General features: G+C 39.9%; 1 protein-coding gene across 1 annotated transcript in view; it reads left to right on the forward strand.

The window, feature by feature from the left end:
* The window catches only part of spop (speckle type BTB/POZ protein), a 99,406-nt gene that overhangs the window by 64,170 nt on the left and 11,324 nt on the right, over positions 1 to 23,912 (forward strand). Inside the window, exon 7 of the mRNA XM_084925281.1 lies at positions 16,018 to 16,195. Within this exon, the coding sequence (XP_084781407.1) occupies positions 16,018 to 16,195 (178 nt within the window). The remainder of the gene's footprint in view (positions 1 to 16,017; positions 16,196 to 23,912) is intronic.

The raw sequence follows: 23,912 nt of genomic DNA on the forward strand, positions 1-23,912 counted from the left end.
ATGCACCCCATAAATGTTTAAAAAGCATGGCAGTGGCTGTTTAAAACAATTCTAATTAACCCTGCGGGTATGGAGGGGAGCATGTCTTGAAGTTTTCCCTTTTTGTAGCGGTGCAGTGTGAAAGTCTGTTTAAAGTGTTTCCAAACCGGGCTTATCGACAGAGGGGTAGGAGGGGCAGTTCTGCTTCTCCAGAGCCATGAGGGAGGGGGTAGAATTGAGTGTGTGCGCGTGGTATTGTATACATATTGTGTGTGTGTGTGTGTGTGTGTGTGTGTGTGTGTGTGTGTGTGTGTGTGTTTGGTTTCATCCACTCTCCTGAAAGGAAAGAGATGGGGTTGCTGGTTCAAGTCCTCGGTGACCACTTCCCCCCTTCCTTCCAGTAAATATCTGTTGCTGCTGTAATTAGCCAGCTCCGCTGATGAACAAGCAGTACTGCGGAAATTTATATAGCACATTTTAGAGAGAAAAAGTGCTATATTTGAAAATTAGATAAATGGAAGATGGAGACATTGGAAGTTTTCATCAGCATAACAGCAACCATTTTTTTTAAACTCTGGAAACATTTGGAGGAATGGCCCTAGGTGACCTGAGGGGCACACAGAGTTTATTTTCTCAGAGAAAGTCAGATGTGATATATAGACAGGCAGCAGTGTTTTTAGAATCAATTCTGAAAGAAAAAAATACTGCAAAGGAGTGTGTTATTTGAAAAAAGGCAGTCTGGAAGTGGGGTGTTTTGTGCGGTAGTGATGAAATTGCCAATATTGAGGGGAGTGGTAGTATTTTTCACCAACATGTGTGAAGAATGGTTGGCAGAGTTAGTTACTGGGTGGAGCATAGTGGGTGGATGGTGGTAAGAAAGTGTGGATGGGTGTTTGAATCTCTTTTCCTGGTCTTTTTCCATGTGAAAGTGATGCCCAGTGTTTACTGTCAGAGACCTGGCTCCATTTTCGTCCAGATGGTCCCATCCTGCATCTGAGAGAGCCCCAGAGCCCCAGAGCCCAGCCCGCTCCCTCTTCTCTCTTCTCTCATCTCTTCTCCTTCCTCTTTTTCCCCTCCATCTTATCTCTCATTCAGACCCAATCTCCTCCTCCTCCTTTCCCTTTTCCTTTCATGTCTTGCTGCCTCCCACTTGGAGCATCACTTTTTCTCCTCATTCTACCTTCACCTCTGCTTCGTATCCCTTGCCTCTCCCGTCTGCTGAGCTTCTCTACTTTTACTTCCTTCCTCTTTTCCCTCCCTTAATTCTTCCTCTTTTAGTATTTCTAGTAGTGTCAGAGGAAAATAGGCTATGAAAAGAAGCCAGATTAAGGTTGGAGGGGGGAACTGACTCAGCCGCTCCTCCTGACCCCCTGGTCTTTCTGCTCGGTTCAGTTGCCTCCAGAGACATTAGTAATTCAAATTTAACACAGTGAAATCTGTCTATGTCTGTCTATGTGTCATGTCAGAAAGTGCCTAAACAATAGCTGATGTGTTTTCTCTGTCTCTTCCTTTGTCTCCATCTCTTTTTGTCTTTCTATCCCTGCCAAACCACTGCAGACACCTTGCAGGTATTTTAATGAGGAGATAGCTCCCATTAAAGGTGCTGCGTTGGCTGTCAAAAGAGAGCATGAGGGACAGGGGGAGATAAAAAGGAGGGGAAGAAGGCACAGAAAGAAGAGACTGAAGGAAAAGCCTTCTTGCGAATGTGGGCACAATGGGTGGCATCAAGCCGCAGGGGTAAAGAACAGATGAAGATGGAAAAATAAAGACGATAAAGGACAAAAACAAAAGGCCAAGATTGGATTTGGAGTTGTTTTTTTGTTTTTACCTTCATTTTGCTTCCTCCTCCTTTAATGCGATGCTGAGGTAAGGGAGGTTAAACCCTCTCTCTCTGTAACTCACCTTCTCCTCCCCTGTCAGCACCATGGATAACCTCTAGCTCTAAGGTCAAACCACTGCTTATCCTATTGTTCATGCTACAGGTAATGCAGATGCTTAAGAGAAATTTTAGAGTAATGCCAGACTCACTCGGGAGGACCAATGGCTCCTCAAAAAACCAACAACTTTGGGCTGCCGTTTTTTGCCTGCTGGCAGAGTCGTGTTGACTGACAATGTAAGAGTTAGTCAGACAGTCTGTTTTGATTGACTAAAGGGGAAAGAAGAGGTTGTTTTGGAAAGTTTGTAGTGAAACGTACCTGTCAGTCATTGTAAATTGGCCACTGAAAAGCAGAGGCACAGTGGTCCCCTTTTACTCCATTAGAACTAGAGTCACAGAACTGACGTTGCTGCACAGATATGGTTTATTTCTCCTCCTGTCCTGTCTGCTGTGGCTTCAGGGCCTTAATCCAGGAAGTGTATTCAACAAACTCTGAGTTTATTTTTAAACTCAAAGTTCAGCAACTCTGAGTGTCCTGCTCCAGTATGGTGGGTCAGAGTAAGTTTCGACAGCTCTGAGTATTTTCTTCCTGAGTTAAGCATGTGCACGACTAGAGAAAGAAAGCCATCATCGGACCTCCATTTTAATCCATCGGCCCAAAAGAGTGTGCACCATGAGACTTAGCTTGTATAGCTCTATCATAAACATAGATAGAATAAAAGTTTGATACAAAAATAATAATTTTTTAATACTGGTCACAACTTGAATTTTCAATAGAAGCTGGAATCCCTATTTCAAATTTCAACCTGCCGGGGACAAAATGCAAGTGGAAAAAAAATGACAGAGAAACAGATAAGACAGTTTACTAATTGACCCGTGACATTAGTTATCCAGATAGAAATAAACTCTGGGGTGCATCCACCCTCAGGCAGTTTTTTAAAATGATATAAATAACCTTTTTTAAATATTAAGTAAATGTTTAATAGGTTTCAATAAGTGTTAAAATGTAAAATCTGACGTAATAGTTGACTTCATCCTTAAATTAGCATCTTACTGATTAGCACTTATGTTAAGTACTGGGATTTTCAAGTTTGTGAAAATAAAAACTTCTGCAGTTGATTTGCTCTGCATCGAGCTTTGACAGCGACTTTATGAATGAGGAATCGAAACCACAATCAGTTGGTTCAGGTACAGCAGGAGGAGAGTAGTCAAACTCAGTTTGTTGTAGAAAACCTGCCAGCAAGCAGGTTAAGTTCAGAGTCTGTTAACTCAGTAACCAGCTCAGAGTTTAGGTTAACTCTCTGTCTGAAGCAGAAAACTGGAGTTTTGTCGTCTCAAGATTAACAAATTCAGATTTGTTAGCTTATACCAGCTTCCTGAAATGGCACCAGGAGCAAAATACAGGATGAACCACAACAGCATCTGTTTCCACCATGCAGAAACTGTACATTTTCTCTGTCTTAACCTTGGATAGAGATGAGCCAGTATGTAATATTTTTGACCTTTTTTGTTGTACACACACAAATTTCTTTATTGCTAACATTGTGGTCAAAATGTCAAATCTTAAAAAGACAAATATAATTTTAGAAAGGAAAACGTGTGAAAAACAGGATTCAAGTGTGAGAACCAAACTGAAACCTGTTGATTCCTTTTTTTTTTTTTTTTTTTTTTTTTTTGTTCCCATCCACAATCAGGGTTTGTATTTTGCCCCTGCAACAATCACTTCAATTCACTGGGGAGTATGCAGAGGGAAAATGACTGTTGATAAAACCTGCATTGGCATTGATTTTACTTCCCATTCAAGCACCAAACACTCGTAAACTTGAGAACTACTTCATATTTAGCGGCTGTCTGATTTAGACATGAATTAACCGCTAAGCTGGAGATGAAGTTTTCAGATGGGGACATTTTTTCAGGTTCTGTAAACATCACTGGAAAGTGCCACAGAGAAAAGAGAAAAAGCAAGTTTGTTTAATAAGTTAGAGCTTCTTTATCAGCAGTGGAGTGACGTAGTTCAAACTGAAACAGAATATGTATGGAGGTGGGTTTAATTATAAGAAGATTCTAAATCATAAATGTGGACTGCTTAGTAAATATAGCATAGAAGAAAGCTGCAGAGAGATAAGTGAAAACAAGTTGAGGAAGAGCATAGCCAAACCACACTGTTTGATCCAGAAGAGGAAAATTAAATTAGTAAAACAGGCTATGACCACAGTTTTTGAAACTTGGAACAGTTTTTCCAAATGAAAACCCCCAAACACCCTTCATAATATGATAGTACACTTCTGGCTGCCGTGGTCTTCAAGCTAGCGGTGAAGATGGCTCATGTGTTGCATGTTGGGTAGAGCGTTCCATAATTGGATACATTTATTCATGGCCACCTAAGATGTTTACTAGACATGTTCAAAATGACAATTTCAGTTTATTTCAACCTCATTACTGTGGTCATGTGACTTTGTATATTTAACCTCTATTGTGAAGGTTCAAGGAATGACAGGTTTGTGTGCACACAGCAGTCTACTTGCATGTTAGAGTTTGACTGTTGCTGTGGTCAGTGTATCAGTCTTTACTATATGCTGAGGAAACTTATCTAAATGCAATGGGCAGAACAAAATTCATGGATCATTAACAGGATTAAGCTTGACAGTTGGTCACATTGTTGGATCCAGAGAACTGGAAGATGGCGACAGAGGCAGAAAAACAACAGGAATGCCTAGAAAACAAAACATCATCAAAACCTTGTTTCTGTGCTCAGTATTCCCACGTTAGGAAGAAAACAAAAGCAGTCACAGTCAGACTGGGCTCAGATGAGGCCAGAATCGGAGAATCTTGGTGTTCCTGAATGATTGAGACACTAAAAATGAATCATCAGCTTTGATAAATGTTCTGACTGGATTGACTGAGCACTCAGTTCTCCTTGTGGTCGCTGAAAATATTGGTGCAACCTGATGGACAAGGTTTATATTTTATTACAAAGCCAAAATGAAAAGGAAAAAGAAGTCCAGAGAGCAACTAATGACTTACAAATAGAAATATAATGACCTGCGTATGATTTCTCATAGCCAGTGCTAGCCATGAAAAGCTACGAAAAGAAGATTTTCTTCCCATGCAAAAATGAACCATTTTATCTAGTTTGTTACTACATGTCCAATGAACAAATTTCTTCAAATTTATGCTTTAAACTTTTAACTTTTGAGACTTGAAGCCACAAAAGCAACATTAATGGGAAAGCTACTCAAGCAAAAGGGCAGAGGCTTAGAAGCAGGAAAGACCTAGGCTGAAATAATTTTTCAAATCTAAAGGTTAAGTGTCTAGTAGTAGTAATAGTAGTAGCATAATAGTATGATAATACTGTTATTGTAATAATAATAATAATAATAATAATAATAATAATAATAATAATAATAATAATAATAATAATAATAATAATCATTTACAAAACTATACATGCAACTTTGCACAAAATTTCATGCACTTTTGTGTGAGTCATAAAGCGGTAATGAGTTCATATGTGAAGCTCAGCACTTGCATGTGTTACCTGGAAGATGGTTCAATTTGTTGTCTGTTCTTTTTCTTTTTTTGCTCTTGAAACTTTAACTCCTGCAGAATAACTATTTTTGATGCGATTTACAGTATATTAATATTTTGTGACTTTGGCCATAGCTCGAGTAAAAGCCCTGTCTTCAAGGCTCCTCCAGTACACCTCTCCTAGGGTGGGAGAATAAATGAGTGGGGTGCTGATGTTCAGCTGTTTCCTCCTCTTCCTCATGGTGTTAGCGCGGTTCGCCTCTCCCATCGGTGGGTAAGCACTTTGCCGGGTGACAGCACCCATCCTTCACAGGGCCCTGCCATATGCTGTGCTGCTGTCAGAGGAGACGACTGCAGATGCTCCAGCTGCTCTCTCCCTGCACACTGAACAAGACGGGCATGCACACACTCACACACATGAGCAGCACTTGGTTCAGGATAAAGAGGCAGCGGTGGGAGACACAAGGAAGAAGGGGCGTGGGAGAAAGGATGCAGAATTGTTTTTTGTTAGGCAAAAGGGAATTGAGGTGAAATATATTTGTATAGTTCTGTGTTTTGTAGTAGCTAAATGGTGTAAATTTGGATTTAATCAAAGACTGATATGTAAAACTCCTGATTGAAGGTGAAACAACAAAGCAAACAGAGTGCAAGCTTGACCCCCCTCTGTCTCACAATGTGACTTGAGCCACAGTGGATCCTTTAATAGGTACTATCTTTGCAGTGCTTTCGCACCAACAGCACATAAATATTCTTTCATTTCCCATCAAAAGCACTTTGCTTCTCCCAGAGTAAAGACTGCAGAAAATTGAACAAACAGGCAACTTTTGCATGTTTATTTATTTTCTTTGTCCAAACATTTCCTTCAAGCTTCTTAGATCGGGCATCAGAGTCTCAAAGCTATCACTTTGGTGTCTGTGATCTTCCAGCAGAGAAAACAAAGCTACTTAAAAGGAGACCCAAATGGCTGGTTCTCATAGACTGAAAGCAGAGGCTCATGCTCGCAGCTAGTGGTGTTACTGAGCGTGTGTTGGTTATGTGTGTGTGTGTGTGTGTGTGTGTGTGTGTGTGTGTGTGTGTGTGTCTGTCTGTCTGTGCGTGCATGTGTGTAGAGGAACTGCGTCTGAGTGTGTGTCTGTCTGTGTGTGCCTGTATGTGTAAGAACAAAGTTGGCTTGGCTCAGCACACTTGGCTGTGAATCAGGACCTGAGCCATGATACTCGTTCAACAGCTTGACTTCAAATCATGCATGAAATATGCCTCTGTCTGTGTAGATTCACCAAAATACCACCATGTCAGTGGCAGGGCAGTAGGTATGTCTATGAGCAGAGTCACAGAAATTCACACAGCTGGATCCCTGCACACAGCCAGTGAAGTGAACACTGTAAGACCAGGATGGATACCTATAGTTAATATTTTGTGAAAACTTTAACTTTCTTGGCTTAAGTCTGTAGTGTGCTGTTGGTCGGAATTGGAAAAGAAGAGCTACTGTTGTGTTTGGCCAAAAACTAATTATTCTTACCTTGGATTAAAACTGCTATCAATAATCCAGCTTTTCCCATTATGCAATGAGCAACAGCATTCTCATTTTGTGCTACACCTGGCAAAGTAGTTTTCCTCATTTTCCCACATTTCCTTTAGTAAATGTGATAATGAGTGTTCAGTATATTTTTGTAACATTTAGAAATAAACTCAGAAATGCCCAAATATATTGATATTTTGTTATCATGTTGTTGATGCAAATATGCCCTGAGCTTTCAGTGGACTGTTGGGAAGTCTGTGTGTGGGTTGGTTTTATTTATTTATTTATTTTTTTATGCCCCCTCAGTAGCCACTGTATTAGGCTTGTACTTGTTTGGATTCTTTTGCCGTCATAATTGGTTTAGTTCTTCTTGGCATAGAGACAACAAGTTGCTGGAAACTTTCTCAGAGTTTGGTCCATATTGACATGATGGCATGATGCAATGTGCTGTTCTACCACATCCTGAAAGTGCGGTCTTAGATTGATATTTATTAACTATAGAGGTCATTTGAAAGTAACCACGAGAAGACACATGCACCTTAATGAAAGGGGATGCACGTAGTCAGCACTATCATGATCCTCAGTTGACACTAAGGGGCCCAAACAAAATATCCCCCACACCCATACAACACTACCCCCAGCACTGATACACGGCAGAATGGATTTATGCTTGCATGTTTTGTTTTGTTTTGTTTTTTTTTTTTTTTGCCAAATTCTAACCATATAAAAGCAGAAATCAAGCCTCGTCAGACCAGGCAGTGTTGTTCCTCTCTTTGATTGTCCAGTTTTGCTGAGCCTGTGCCAATTTTAGCCTCAGTTGTCTGCTCTAAGGTCTTCTGCTGCCGTAGACAATCTGCTTTAAGGGTTGACGTGTTGTGCATTCAGAGATCCTCAGCTTTGGTGGGTATTTGAGTTACTATTGCCTTCGTTTCAGCTCCAAACAGTCTGCCTATGCTCCAGCATTTTCACCCTGAGAACTGGGTATTTTCTCCTCTTTGGATCAGTCTTTGTAAACTCTAGTGCTGGTTGGAAAGAAAATCTCAGTAGATCAGCAATTTCTGAAAAACTCAGACTAGCCAGTGTGGCACCAAGAAACTTGCCACATTCAGAGCCACTGAAATCACCTTTCTTCCCCATTTTTTTGCTTGGTTTGAATTATAGCTTGTTGTCTTGACCAGGTGTGCAGCCCTAAATGCATTGAGTTACTACAAAGTGAATGGCTGATTAGATATTTGTGTTAATTAGCAGTTGAACAGGTGTATTTAATTAAGTGGTCGGTGAGTGTGTAAACTAATATTAAAGATATTAATGTACGTGTTAACATACACATTAAACAAAGATTCAAATATTGAGGTTAATCTACTTTATGTGCACGTGATCCCTGTTAGCCAAAAGCTCCAAACACTGTGTCCTCTCACTGACTGACTGTGTCTGTCAGTGAGAGGAGATATCTCTAACATGACTTTTTTCCCGCACAAAGCCCCACTCATACGCTGTTGAAATCTTTTGTTTGTGAGGGGCAGCTGGTTCAGAAGAAAGGTATCATAAAGGGAGGGTGGGGAAGGAAATGAAATGGCTTATTTCAGACAGAGGATGAACTGACTGGCTGCAGCAGGAGTTGGTATAAGATAGATAAGGTATATTTTAAACTGTGAATCATTTAAAGCTGCTCTAGTATCGTATCTCCAAGAATAATAAATGACATAATAGGTCACCTTTAATGAAAGTGTGGTTTCTACTGCTAACAATCTTATGGCACTATGGTCTTGCATAGTAGGAGTAAACACAAGCTATATCAAAAACAGCTATAGTGGTGTTTTTGTTGTTATGCAGCAGTGTTCTTTGTCTGATTGGGGCTCGTGTCTATAGCTGCTCAGACTAGTCATCCAGTATTTAGTGGTTGGTTCTTTTTTTTCCTAAGTTTTCTGCAAACAAAACAGAAATAAAATTAATTACTCTTTGTTCACCAAAGGGAAGACCGAGCAAACACTGGAAATATAAGAGCTTCCATTAAATCCTTATGGGTGGAATAAGGAGGTTAAAAAACAATGATCAGCTGGGAGGAAGTGAATAGCCTTTAATTAAAGAAGGAGGCGGTTTTAGCTGTCGCCTTCCTGTGAACAGTGTTTATTTCTGACTTTTGTTTAATAGCTCTGGGATTTAGGGCTATGTTTGTTTAATGGTGTCAGGACTAAATCAGATTCCTCTATTATTCTCCGGTTTAATCAGTTCTGTCACCTGTTGCAGCTGCCAGAGGGCCACTAACTCAGACCCGTGTATTAGACTGTCTCCAAACTCCAACATCCTGTCATTGCGCTTTGTTTTTTTGATTTTTGTGAGCAATAAAATCTAAAAGTAGATGCAGGGAATGAGTAAGAGAGCTGCAGAGCGCGTCTGTGACATCAAGCCTGTTTACTCTAGCTGGCTAGAGAGTGGAGAGCAAGTTGTACATTATAAAAAGATGGTGATGAAATTTTGTGCTTAGGGGTTCAAATGACAATTTCAAAGATCACAGATCTTTTGAGAGTTTGTCAATGAAATGAGTAGGTGTACATGATGAGTGTGTATTTATGTTGTTTATTGAAAAATAGTGGAATTGCATGCACTTTGTTATTAGATTTATTCCTCAGATAGCATGCACTCACCATGTTGTTGCGTCTTAAAAATCTATTATAAAATGCGTAATATGCAATATTTTCCCCTGACATTTGATTCAGGTTCAATTGCAGTCAAATTTCCATTAAAAATGTAAATAACAGATAAATGAAATTCTGAAGTATGGCTGTGCTTTTCCTTGAACTGACTCGTAATACATTTGTAATGATTTATTTAAACACATTTGTTCCACTGAAGCAATAGAAACACAACTAGTAGTGAATCCTCAGACTAGCAGTGTGTTTGATTTGAAACACAGCGGTGATATAATGTGAGTAATGCTGTAAAAGATGTTTGTCTGATTTAATTTGTTAATGCTTCTGTAGTTACCTCCAGAGAGATCAATAGTAGGTTTTTAGTGGCCCCAGGCAGCCAGATTTGGATCACTGTCAGCCATTTAGTATGGTGTGGTTGCCACTGTAGGAAGCACTTTTCATGTCTATTCAGTGCTTTCAGTGTATAATCTTTGTCAAGGCAAATGAGTGTGCTAGAGCTGCATTACATCACACTGTCACATCTAAAGGCAAAAGTGAGGTGTGCAATAAAACAGTGAAATGATTGAATAAAACAATATATAACACTCAACAGAACTGACTTTATACTTAAAGAAAAATAAAGTGTATCATAGTGAGAGTACTGATACTAAAAGACAGACTGATTGGGAGCAACACTGATCTAATAAATGGAGGAGGATGGAAAACATGCAGTAAATCAGTTTCTGGTTTCATTTAATGCAGTTTTTCAAATGTGGAACTGTTATCTGCCTTTTTTCCCCCTCAGTGGTGGCAAATGACCCAAAACTTGCAAATGTGTGATTTCAAATGCATTCAGCCTCACACTGATATTTTTAATTTGCATAATTAATAAGGCACAATGGTAACATTTCCTCTGTATGTGTGTGTTGCACAAATACAGACGATTAAAAATAACATCTGTGTTATGTAAATTGCTTTCAGACGATCTTAGTATCAGGTTTTATTTTTGAAATATGGACGTAATTGTTCAAATTCCAAACAATTAAAATAAGGCTACCATTTTGGCAGCGGCTCGTTGCCAACCTGGCAACCATTTCTGAACCATTTACTGTCAGACTTTGCTTCTGCCTGCAGAGATGGACAGAATTTGTTTTTCCCATTATGTTCATTGGGTTTTTTTTTCTTAGAAGAATGACCCAAAAAGTTAACAAATTTAAGCTGTTGAATAATTGTGAAAAACATCCTCCTTTAACAGGTTATTGTTTAACATACCACATAACAAATACTCTTAATTTTAAGACTTGTTTTGTTTATCGAATGGCATCCTTAATGATCTCAGAAGTAAAGAGTTTGAAAGAATCGGAAGGACAGTCATGAAAATGTGTGGTGAGGATGTCTGGGAGAAAGCAGCATAAAGGAATTCTATTTTGCATAGAACTAGTGGATATTTATTCTCATCCTGAGTGCTGTCTGTCTAGATAGCACCTCTTCAGGTTAGAAGTTTGCCTTCACTCAAAGCAGGTCATTAAAACTGTTGTGTGGAAAGTCAAATAATATTTATGCAAATTATCTATGGTAAAAAATAACAGAAAGAAGAAAGAAGGAAATTACACTTTTTTTTAAAATAATACATCAGCAGCAAGTAGTGTCCTGTCATATGTGTGAGAAAGTGTGTAGTTTGCTGAGGTGAGTGTATGTATGCATGCATCTGTCCATATGTCTGTCTGCTTCGTCCGTCATCTCGGCCCGTGTTTACGTGTTTGTGAATGCAAAGGACTGCACCGAGAAAATGAGTCTTGGCAGGTAAAGGAACAAGTGTTCCAGAACTTAATGAATTTCATTTGATTTGAATCTCTTTTTTTTTCCTTTTTCAAACTATTTCACGCATGGCAAAACACTGTAAATCCATAAACAAACACATAAACAGGCAGAAAAAGATTGATGCATTATGAATAAATCATCTGGGTGCTGAAACTCAATATTAACTCTGCGTTGCCTGGAGGGTTTACAATGAGATTCATCTTGATGTCTGAGGAACTAACTGGGAGGCAAGCGCTTTAGTAAGTACTTATCTCTGGAACTTAATTACCAAAACAAATGATGATTGTGGCGATATAGCTGCAATGATTCTTCATTACTGTTATTTTCTTACCTAAGGTTGTATACATAAGTGGTTTCTGTCGTCGTCATCATCATGATAATCATCAGTATAACTACTGGGTAATAAATACAAATCAGTCAATCATTTAGTTGGTTGGTTGGTTAATTCAGTTCTTTCATTGCATTGAATTGCACTGCTGGCAGAGTTACTATGGAGTTTTCCTCTGAGGGATCATTCTTATTGACCTCGTTGACACCAAAACTCAAACTTTAGAATCAAAGTCGATATTAAAATTGTGATATTGACCAACATTCAGTTAACACTCCATTACTGAGGTATCTTTAAAGAAAAACTTCCTTCTGGCGAGCAAAGTTTACATTTCCGTTAGCGTACATTTACCCGGGATGCCTCCACATGTCTTCCTGAACAATCTAATATTAATTAGAAATGATATGAGGATGGGAGGATGTCATGACTGTGACTCTCTTATAATAAGTTGGACTTCATATAAAAACATATAAAACAACTAGTGTGACATCATCCAGCTGTTTTGAAGCCTGTACCTAAACTTTTGCTTTTCTGAAGCCAGATGTGATGTGACTGAGAGCTTTCATACAGTTTGGTACTTGTCAACTGCTAGGTGGGGAGCACAACTTAGTACAGCATCACATTAATTTTCTAAGAAAAAAACTAGAAACTAACAATAAAACCCATAAATCACACAAGCAGCACGATTGTGTCCTCAGACTTCTATAAAGGGACTCACCCCCTGCTTGGAAACGATGAGGATTTAATTCACTAATGCATTGGCTTCACAGACCTGGAGGCTACGTTCATCTTTATATATGGTCTGTTAGTGGAGTTTATAATTTCACTGAGGAAATCTTGATGGGAAAGAGTCACACAGTCTGTATATGTGTTTTTGACATTTATTAAGATGTTGAACACTAATGCCTTTTTCTTTGGAGGACTTACATTTTTGTTGTCAGGTGACAAATAACTCATCACAAAGCATTCGCCCATCTCTACTAAAATAAGTGAAGACTTAAGATGATGTAAGACTAAATTAAGATCAAGTGTATACATGGTTAGGAATGTTGTCTGCTCAATCACTATGAGAATTGTTTTCGAGTGGGAAAATGCAAGCAGGAGGAAGCTGACAATGACTGAAGATGACAGCTAATGGTGTGAAGACTGTCTGGGCAGCCAGTGTATCTAAATAACCAGGTGCTGCGATTTAGTTTCTGCCTGGTTAAACAGTGAAATAATTGGTCAAGTTAGCCAGTAATTAGACCGGCTCTGCCACACTGCATCTAAAAGCCCAACGACGGCTCCACCATACTAATTGGGCTATTTATACCGAAACGCACTGACCAAGCTTCCAGGCTTCCCTTCCAATTCGCTTTTCAGCACTTGTTTATTTTATTCAGTGGGTACTCAGGACACAGCTCTGGACTCTCCCCTCTCTCCTCCTCTTCTCCTCCTAAAGCCATTTTTCATTCCAGCTTGAGCTCAGTGAACTTCTGTCCTCCGCCCTCTTTGTCTTTGCCCGTGCGTCTGTCTCTCTCTTCTGTTTTTCCTCCTGTTCCTCCCTTATACACAGCAAATCCCTATCTACCAGGCCTTCTGTATTACTAATCAGTGTTTTATGAATGCCAAAGTCTGTGCACAGGAATGTCTCTTTCTCGTGTGAATGTGGCTTTATTTTTAGTGCTCCTCTGTCAGTGTGTTGAGATGTACATATGTCAGTCAAACCTGCATCTCCTAGGAGTGTGAATAATAGGCCCAGCTTTGGAAACCAGACTGTCTCACACACAGGAATACTTTGAATTCTCCTTCTTCAGAATAGTCACATTTTCTTCACACGGTCCCTGTCATTTCTGTACCAGGAATGAGCTGCTACTATGAGAGGTCATCTTCAACTGTAGATCCCACCAATGGCTCACTCACTCCTAGCTCTTTTGTGTGTGATGGCTTCTCTCTATTCTGTCTGTCTGTCGCTTGGTATCTCTGCATCTGTATTCTCTCCACTTTTATTATCTCCCCCTCCCCCCCAATCTCCTGCTTTTCTTACTCTTCTGTTTTATTATCAGTCTTTCTTTCTGTCCCCTTCAGGCTAACCCTCAAACCTCCATCAGGAGCAAACAAGGCTCCTTGACATTCAATTTCCTGCTTGCCACGTACTTCTCTATTGTATGCACTTTTCCTCCTTTTCTAGGACTCTTTTTGTGTTCTTTGAATAGGTGGATGGATGTGGCATTGGACGAATAGGTGGGCTGATGGTTGAATGGGGATGGATGAGAAGGGAACCAGGCTGTAATTTAGTTTAGGTTTTTTTTTTTTTTTTTTTTTTTTTTTTTTTTTAATGGATTTTTGGGTGTCAGCCTCAGTTGCTGATGCTTTAACAGCAAGGTCACTTTGTGGGATGTTTTGGGATTTTTGGCCTTGTTCTTGACAATAGTTTACTGAAAGCTATTCGAAGGTGTCAGCGAGAAAAACAGGAGAACAAGCGTCCTTTTATCTATCAGGTGTCAGGTGCCTCGTAGCTCTTAATTGTGGTGTTAAATGTAACTGAAAACCAAGTCCTGCAAATTTCATTTTCCATCCACCACCAATACCGGCAGCTATGACAAAATAGATTTATTTAAGTTGATAGAAAAAACATGTCAGAAGTCTTTGAATAGTGTTTTGTTGAATGCAAGAGTGCTTAGCCTGAAAATCAACAATATTCTAATGAAATCATGTTTAGAATCTATCCATCCAGAGTTTTGGCTGTGCCAGATGTCATAGGGCACCCGTCCATGGTACACCCTGGACAGGTCGCCAATCTATCACAGGGCTAACACAAAGACAGACAATCTTTTATGCTTACTTTACATCTTTAGCCAGTTCAGAATGACCAGTTAACCCAACCCCATACATTCTTTGGACTGTGGAAGGACGTCGGATTAACTGGAGAGAACCCATGCAGGCTCTGCAGAGAACGGCCTCAGGCTGGATTCAAACCCAGGATCTTCTTGCTATGAGGTGACGGTGCTAACCACTGTTCCATTGTGCCATTTTAGAAAATAATACAGTAATAGTAATAATAATATAATTCAGCTTTTCTTTAATCAAATGGTTACAAGTATAAAAAACTACGAGTGGGATCACTTCTTTTCAAAAAATCATAATGTAGTGTCATTACAGTGTCCGTAAACTTACCTGACCCTAAAAGGCCTAATCTAAAGGAAAAAGGAAGCAACCCAGTTGGGCAGTATGGCCTTAATGTCTTATAATAACAGAAAACTAGCCAAATCTTAATTTGACAATTTACTGAGCCCTCAGCTAGACAATTTAAAACACATTAATTTACAAGTTGTGAACTAAAGGAGACTTTGTTGAGCACTGACACTGACAATTTATCATAATTGGTAATATGAGCCATATTCTTTATTCTTTGAAATTAATTCTTCGACACCAAAGTTGTAACCTTGGTAACTTTGTCAATGCAGTCTTTGTCTTGCACTAAAAACTCGTTACAAGATTATATTAATCTAATCAGAACAGGACATCTTCCAATAATTTTAACAAAATTAACTAGACCATTAGTTTTAGTTTATTGTTGGAACTCAGTTAATAATCCTTCACCGTTTAACTCTCACTCCGCGGATGCTAGCTAGAATGACTCTGGACTTCGTCATTACTAGACTAATCTGTCATGAATTGAAAGCCAGACAACTAACTAATTAATTAACTAACTACAGAATGTTCCAAACCAGGCTATAGCTAGCTAATTTTTCTCTTTGATTAGATTGCACTCCAGGCAGGTGAAAAACTGCAAGTCAGTCAATCCAGTCTGTTGGAAATTACTTAGTAATTAGTGTGTGTGTGAATATGTGGGTGTGTTTGTGCTCATGAGCCTGCTTGTTTGTGTGTGTTTGCAGTGAGTCCTGTTGAGAGATAAATGAGTCTGGTTGACATTGTCTGGAACAGGTGGTGAAGTCAGCAGGGAAGACATACAGACAACTCTCATGCACACACACACATACTGGCACTCCCAATTTGACTTCAATGCGGGTTTTTTGGCTTGTTTGGGAGTGTAGCCAGTCTGATTTGATAAAGAAGGAACAATAGGTTTTCTTCAAATTACTTCCATACTGAGTGGCTGATGTATTGATTACAGAGACAGTGAACCCACATTAAGCATTCACAGCATGTTTGATTTACCGATTTATTTTCCTTTTATGAACATTGCATGCTGTTTATTTGCCTCTGTGTGAACCAGTCAGTGTGCTAAAGGAACTATTCACTCTAAAACAAGTTATTCTGATTTACACAATAAAAAGGGCACAAAATTTACGACATGGGGGGGTAATCTGTAAACGTGTGTGTGTCTTTTCAGGTGAGCGTAGTGCAAGACTCTGTAAATATCTCAGGCCAGAACACCATGAACATGGTGAGGGTTCCTGACTGCAGGCTGGCGGAAGAACTTGGAGATCTGTGGGCAAGCTCCAGATTCACTGACTGCTCCCTGTGTGTTGCTGGCCAGAAATTCCAGGCACACAAAGCCATATTGGCAGGTGAGAATATCCTTTGTCACATGTGTAAGAGGTTATTGCTACAGCTTTATATTTAGCCTTCAGGTGCTAAAACCCAGCTGGAAACGTTGTTTAAAGCAATACACTTACTGCTTTGTGTTGTCTGTGAAGATAAAATGCTTTTAATGAAGTTTATGATTGATAAATAAATTAAGACATTTAGAATTTTTGTGGTCCAACTTTAATGTCTTCTTTGCAATAATACATACATTAGGGGAAGTAATTATTTCACGTGTATAGTTTTTATAGTAGTTTCATTTTATTGGAGAGAGACAAATTATCAGTTAAGATTGTCAGACAATAATTCAGAAAAAGAGGGAGAGTAGAGCCTAAAGAAGAAGCACATTAAGGTCTCCAGGCCTTAGTCCTATAGAAAATTAATTGACAGAGCTGAAACTTGCTGAAACTGAGTTGCCAAGCAATAGCAAAAAACCCTGATGGAAACCCATGTAGAATGATCTTGGATCGTCTGTCAGATAATTGTATTACAAACTGTTTATTTTTGTTTTTTAAACCAGCCACAAGTGCCCCTTTAAGAAATTGCAACATGTTGGCTTCATTTGACAGCGCTGAGGTTTCCGTTAGATAAAACATGACTGATTGTTGCCTGGAGCTGCCATGTTCATTTTATGAACATTCAAGTGACTTGTTTTAATCAAACTTTGCATCAATATGACTTTGGAATCAGCGGTGGCTGAGAAAACAATCACACCATTGTCTAAAGTACACAGTGATATGCCACAGGCAAACTATGGGCAAACTTTCTTTGCAATGTTTGTTTTAATCCTAACAGCTAGTGTTTTTAGACTAGTGGCAACATTTGGTTGATTGTTCCCAGGAGTATACTTGTCTTTTCTTTTTGACAATGTGTTTTTGTGCACAGTCTTCTTGTCCTTAGCGGGCGACCAGCGGCGGTGGTCGGCCGCGCAACCAGTACGCTGCTGTAGGTGCCGCAGGTTCTCTTGCTTGACCAACGATTATCTTCCACGCTTTTCGATCTAAGGCGATGGTTCTTGCCTGCTCGAGGTCAAGTCGAAGGGCCTTCAAATCATCCTGGATTTGTTTCATCCATGTCTTTTTTGGTGCATTTCGATGCACCCTCCAATCGGTGGGGCAGGTCAACCAGAGTAGGCCATGGGGGTAGCGGCTCTGGTCCATTCGACAAATGTGGCCAAACCAACGGAGTCGGCGGCGCTAGATTAGGTCGCCGATTGTCGGTTGGCTGCCGCAGCTGGTGAGGATGGTGTCATTCGAATGACGGTCGCGAAGGGAAACGCCAAGTATGCATCTAAGGCAACGCATTTGGAAAACTTCGAGCTTGCTCAGGTCGTGTTTGAGCATTGTCCACGTCTCCGCGCCGTAAAGTAGAATGGGCAGGATCAGGGTCCGGTAAAGGCAGATCTTTGTCGCCAATGAGATGTTCTTCTTCCAAACGCACCAGCGCAGGGAAGCGAACGCTGCCGCCGCCTGCCCAATTCTGGAGCATATCTCCACTGATGATGCCACTTTCTTCTCCTCGACGAGGGACCCCAAATATTTAAATTGTTGGACTTGTTTGATCTGCACACCGTCGAGGTGGACGATCGCTGGTGAGCCGTCGGTGGTCAGGACTTTGGTCTTCTCGGCGTTAATCTTGAGGTTGTACGGTTTGGAGTGCCGGGCGATGTCATAGAGGATGTGAGTCGCCTTGGTGTCGTCTTCGGCAAAAATGGCGCTATCGTCAGCGAACATTAGATCAGTGATAAATTGATCGGTCGAGGCTTGGACTCCGCGGCGGAGTGCACAGTACTTCACATTAAACACTGATGCGTTAAATTCATTTTAGGATTCTCTCTTTTTTTTTTTTTTTTTTTTTTTTTTTTGGTTTGATGGTCGTACATGCAGTCCAAAAAACACATCCGATTTAAATTCATGATGCTTCCTTCAAGATTATTTACTTGGGCAGCTCTCTACCACTTTCAACATGTGCTTTTAAATTCTTTCCTGGAAGTTCTGACCATTTATCACGTTTGTGGTGCTTGCTTTCTTTTCCTCTTTGTATGAAGATGGTTACCCCCGAGCTGAATTTAATTTTAGAGAAGAGGATGAAGTTGCATTGATATAAATGGGGGTCTAATACCGTTGTTGTTGTTGTTGCCCCCCACAAATCAGCCTTTTTGGTAAGCCTGATGTAGGTGCGCTATGGCACACACTCCGATTTAGTAGATTTTTGCCATGCCTTAGGTTGTTATGGACTACAAGAACCATGTTTCAGGTCAACTGATGACTTGTGACTTGAGTTCTCCCTTCAGACTTACTGCTGTTTGGTCTCTTGGTCTCAGCCACAAACCTGCCACGATCACCAGTCTGCTGCTGCTTCCGTTTCTTTAGTTTCTCCCTTTAGTAGCTCATCTGCCTCCATCTCACCATGGCCCTAGCATGTCATATGTGTTTTACCAACCTCGCATGTCCTACTTCATGATTCCTCTCTGTGGTCTTCCTCTTTTACTTCTGTCTGGCAGCTCCATATTTAACACTTCTACTGCACACCTCACCAGTGGCTTGCTTGACTCATACATGTCCTACACCACCCTCACATACTTCTCTGCTGCTGTTGACTTTCTAATGCAGTACCATAGTTCCTCTCTTGGCACCCTATTATATGCTTCCTCAATGCCTATAGAGACCCTGTGGAGCTCTTTCTGACCTTCTCTATACTTCTTCATCAACACTCTCAAAGCAAACATCACGTTTGTAGTGCTCTTTCTCGGCATGAAGCCATACTGCTGCCCCTCAATATATGCTAGGTCAGTTTGACACAGAAGTTCAGGTTTGCTGTCTAAGCAGGTTTGAATTCAGTGGTGAGATTGCAGATGCACAAGTGCAAATAGTCAGAACCAAATGTAAAGTGGTCCATTGGTACACAAAGAAGTGGCCTCGAATGGGGAAAAGGGCCTCATTTAAGTAAGGTCTGTTTTTATTATATATATACCTTGTTTCTTTTATTCTTTTATTTACTCTGATGGTAAAGAATATAACACCTAATGCCTTTGTTAAAATTGGTCTGTATTTAGATTGAATTGAAATATTAAAATTTGATGAAAAAGTAGTTCATTGACATTGCACTCTAATCCACCGTTTATATTAAAATATTTTGAATTCAAAGTTTTATGAGGGTGGTGGAGTTTGTTATTATTCATAGAGGAGTCTGTCATTATTCTAGGCTTCACTGGAGAGTTTTCGTTTTGGTGTGAATGCTGTCACAGAGGCTTTTCCACTGTGACGAGAACTAAATTCTGGGGGAAATACTTCATCAAATTTTTAATTTTGATGAATAATTTTGCTCGCCACGGGGATGATTAAATTTGAATACATTGAATATCCGTATTCGCTATTGACACCTTCAGCACCTGTGTGTCTTCATTGGCCTTCAGGAATCCATATTGATGAAAATAAAGTTTCTCACACTCTCATGCAGACAAGCATAAACTTGTTTCAGATATTGGCACTTTGATGACAGCCAGCATCAGCTACTGAAAAGTTTGAAGAAACTGGTGAACTGTGTGTCTCTGTGGAGACGAGGGGAGGCTGTTCATTATTGGATTTGTTGAAATGTGTGTGTGAGGAGCCATTTTAATTATGTGCTGCTGTGGTTTGGGGTCTTCCCCTTTCTCTCTTGCTACCGTGCTTTCTCTCTCCGCTCAGTCCAGATGACGTACCTCCTCTGCGTTACTCCCCCTCTAGGCTGTTCCCGTGACAACTCTGCTGTCCGTTAATCGCCGTGGAGACGGACAGAGTGGGATCAAACGGCGTAGGGAGAGTAACTCAAATTGGCTGTGCATTGGCCATGTGATCTTTGTACAACTCACTCTCTTCCCGTCGCTTACCTTAATTTTATACCCGCTTCTACATTTCTTACTTTTCTTCTTTCTCTTTCACTCAGGCTTTTTATTTTTTGCTCCTTTTTTATTCTTTATTCTTCTTTATTATCTTTCTTTGACTGTATTCTTTTCTTATCTCCTTTTCCCTGTCTTTTATCTGCGCCTTTCTGATTGTTAAATGTCTTCCCAGTGGTTTTCATGCTTTTCTCTCCCCTTAAATTGTGCTCAGTTCCGCTTTCTCCCTATGTCCATCCCTCTTCTTCCTTCCTTCCTTTCTCCTCTCCATGCTTTCTTTACTGTGACCTCTTCCTTATTCTTTCTCTCTTTCTCTCTCTCACCCACCCTTTCGCTTTGCTACTGCAGTATGAGCTCACCAGCTGCACCAGACAGACTTGGTGTAGGTTTGTTCCCAGAGTCCTACCAGGCCATTCAGTGCAAAGCTTAGTTTCCATGCAGATATTAAGACAGAGAGAATGTCTAGGCTAGGCGGACTCCCGATCAAGTCATTGAAGCATAACAGGACCAAACTTTCTAACTTCATCTAAGAGTCAAAAGACTCAGTACTAATATCTGATAGTACTAGTACTGATATTAGTACTAAGTCTTCAGTTATGGATCCATATACATAATGGATAAAGTTTGCTGAAGTCTTTAACATGGTACTTCTTAATATCCTGTGGACAGCAAGACTGTCTTAAAACTTAATTTGCTCAAAAAACATTTTGTGGCTAGCTTGTCTTACCTCATATATATATATATATATATATATATATATATATACACACACACACACACACACACACACACACACACACACACACACACACACACACACACACACAAAAAAGAAATATCCTTCCTAAGAGACAGGAGAATAGGAATATTTGAAGGTTATGTGAATTTCCATTATCAACTAAACAAGCTTGATAGTTAAGATGCTATCCATCATTTATTTAATGTTTCAACATTTTCACTGGTGTGAGAACACGAGCAATTCCTTTGATATTGAACAAACTTTTACACTATATCAGAAGAAGTTCTGGACCGCCTACTCATTACACCTACTGGCTGCTCAGCCCCAGAAACACATGCCATGAAACTCCTGTTGCAGTTTTTGTGCTGATGTTAAAGGAAGCTTTGAATTTGAATTTGAAAACTAACTTGCATTATTATTAAAGAATGTCCCATACGCTTACAAAATAAGTTAGTAAAGGCAGAATGCAAGGCTAGGTGCTTGATTTCTTTTTATAAACCTGTGGCAATGGGACTTCAAAGATTAAGATTTTGTCTGTACAGTGTATTTTCATATTAGTCTCATCAAATTATCTTCTCTACTATAGTAAAATGACTGTGACAACTTAAGTAACTAAAATGAACACCATTTATTTCCAATGTCAATGATCAACAAATTGATTTACTCTGCCTTACAGAAACCTGGTTGCAGCAGGATGATTATGTTAGTTTAAATGAATCAACACCCCCGAGTCATTCTAACTACCAGAAACCTCGAAGCACAGGCCGAGGGGGCGGTGTGGCAGCAATTTTTCACACCAGCCTATTAATTAATGAAAGACCAAGACAGACTTTTAATTCATTTGAAAGCCTGATGCTTAACATTGTCCACCCCAGCTGTGAAACTCAGAAACCAGTCTTACTTGTTATCATCTATCGTCCACCTGGGCCTTACACAGAGTTTCTGTCTGATTTCTCAGACTTTATATCTAATCTAGTTCTGAGCTCAAATAAAATAATTATTGTGGGTGATTTTAACATCCATGTAGATGCTAAAAATGACAGCCTCAACATGGCATTTAGTCTGTTATTAGACTCAATTGGCTTCTCTCAAAATGTAAAAGAACCCACCCACCACTTTAATCACACTCTAGATCTTGTTTTAACATATGGCATAGAAACTGAACATTTAACAGTGTTTCCTGAAAACCCTCTCCTGTCTGATCATTTCCTGATAACATTTACATTTACAATAATTGATTACACAGCGGTGGAGAGGAGACTTTATCAAAGTAGATGTCTTTCTGAAAGCGCTGTAACTAAGTTTAAGAATATAATCCTCCCACTGTTATCATCTTCAATGCCCTGTACCAACACAGAGCAGAGCAGCTATCTGAACGCTACCCCAACAGAGGTTGATTATCTTGTTAATAATTTCACCTCCTCACTACGTACGACTCTGGATACTGTAGCTCCAGTGAAAACTAAGGTCTCTAATCAGAAGTACCTGACTCCGTGGTATAATTCTCAAACACGTACCCTAAAGCAGATGACTCGTAATCTGGAGAGGAAATGGCGTGTCACAAATTTAGAGGATCATCATTTAGCCTGGAGAAATAGTTTGCTGCTTTATAAGAAAGCCCTCCGCAAAGCCAGAACATCTTACTATTCATCACTGATTGAAGAAAATAAGAACAACCCCAGGTTTCTCTTCAGCACTGTAGCCAGGCTGACAAACAGTCAGAGCTCTGTTGAGCCAACCATCCCTTTAACGTTAACTAGTAATGACTTCATGAACTTCTTCACAAATAAAATTTTTATCATTAGTTGGCATTACCTTGGCCTCCAGTAACGCTGTGAGGAACCTTGGAGTCATTTTTGACCAGGACATGTCCTTCAACGCACATATTAAACAAATATGTAAGACTGCTTTCTTCCATTTGCGCAACATCTCTAAAATTAGAAATATCCTGTCTCAGAGTGACGCTGAAAAACTAGTTCATGCATTTATTACTTCCAGGCTGGACTACTGTAATTCATTATTATCAGGATGTCCAAAAAACTCACTGAAAAGCCTTCAGCTAATCCAAAATGCTGCAGCAAGAGTACTGACAGGGACTAGAAGGAGAGAGCATATTTCTCCTGTTTTGGCTTCCCTTCATTGGCTTCCTGTTAAGTCCAGAATTGAATTCAAAATCCTGCTCCTCACATACAAGGTCTTAAATAATCAGGCCCCATCTTATCTTAATGACCTTGTAGTACCATATCACCCTATTAGAGCACTTCGCTCTCGCTCTGCAGGCTTACTTGTTGTTCCTAGAGTATTTAAAAGTAGAATGGGAGGCAGAGCCTTCAGTTTTCAGGCCCCTCTTCTGTGGAACCAGCTTCCAGTTTGGATTCGGGAGACAGAAACTATCTCTACTTTTAAGATTAGGCTTAAAACTTTCCTTTTTGCTAAAGCATATAGTTAGGGCTGGACCAGGTGACCCTGAATCCTCCCTTAGTTATGCTGCAATAGACGTAGGCTGCCGGGGGATTCCCATGATGCATTGAGTTTTTCCTTTCCAGTCACCTTTCTCACTCACTATGTATTAATAGACCTCTCTGCATTGAATCATATCTGTTATTAACCTCTGTCTCTCTTCCACAGCATGTCTTTTATCCTGTCTTCCTTCTCTCACCCCAACCGGTCGCAGCAGATGGCCGCCCCTCCCTGAGCCTGGTTCTGCCGGAGGTTTCTTCCTGTTAAAAGGGAGTTTTTCCTTCCCACTGTCGCCAAAGTGCTTGCTCATAGGGGGTCATATGATTGTTGGGTTTTTCTCTGTATCTATGAAGCGCCTTGAGGCGACTTTTGTTGTGATTTGGCGCTATATAAATAAAATTGAATTGAATTGAATTGAATGTCCCACCTTTGCTAAAACTCTAAACGTGTCATAAATAACATGTATGAAAATGTTAAGGGACTTAGTGTTAGCCATTTTTATTTAGTGGATTTGAGATGTCCTGTAGCGAGTGAGTTTCTGACCTTATAGCCTCAGTGTCCATTGTCCATGCTTATTCAGTTATACAGTATTATAGCTATTTGCGGCTTTGGCAGTTTTAATGGA

This window comes from Perissodus microlepis, chromosome 4 (assembly GCF_051167445.1).
Source record: "Perissodus microlepis isolate ML-2025 ecotype Zambia chromosome 4, ASM5116744v1, whole genome shotgun sequence".
Taxonomy (NCBI): domain Eukaryota; kingdom Metazoa; phylum Chordata; class Actinopteri; order Cichliformes; family Cichlidae; genus Perissodus; species Perissodus microlepis.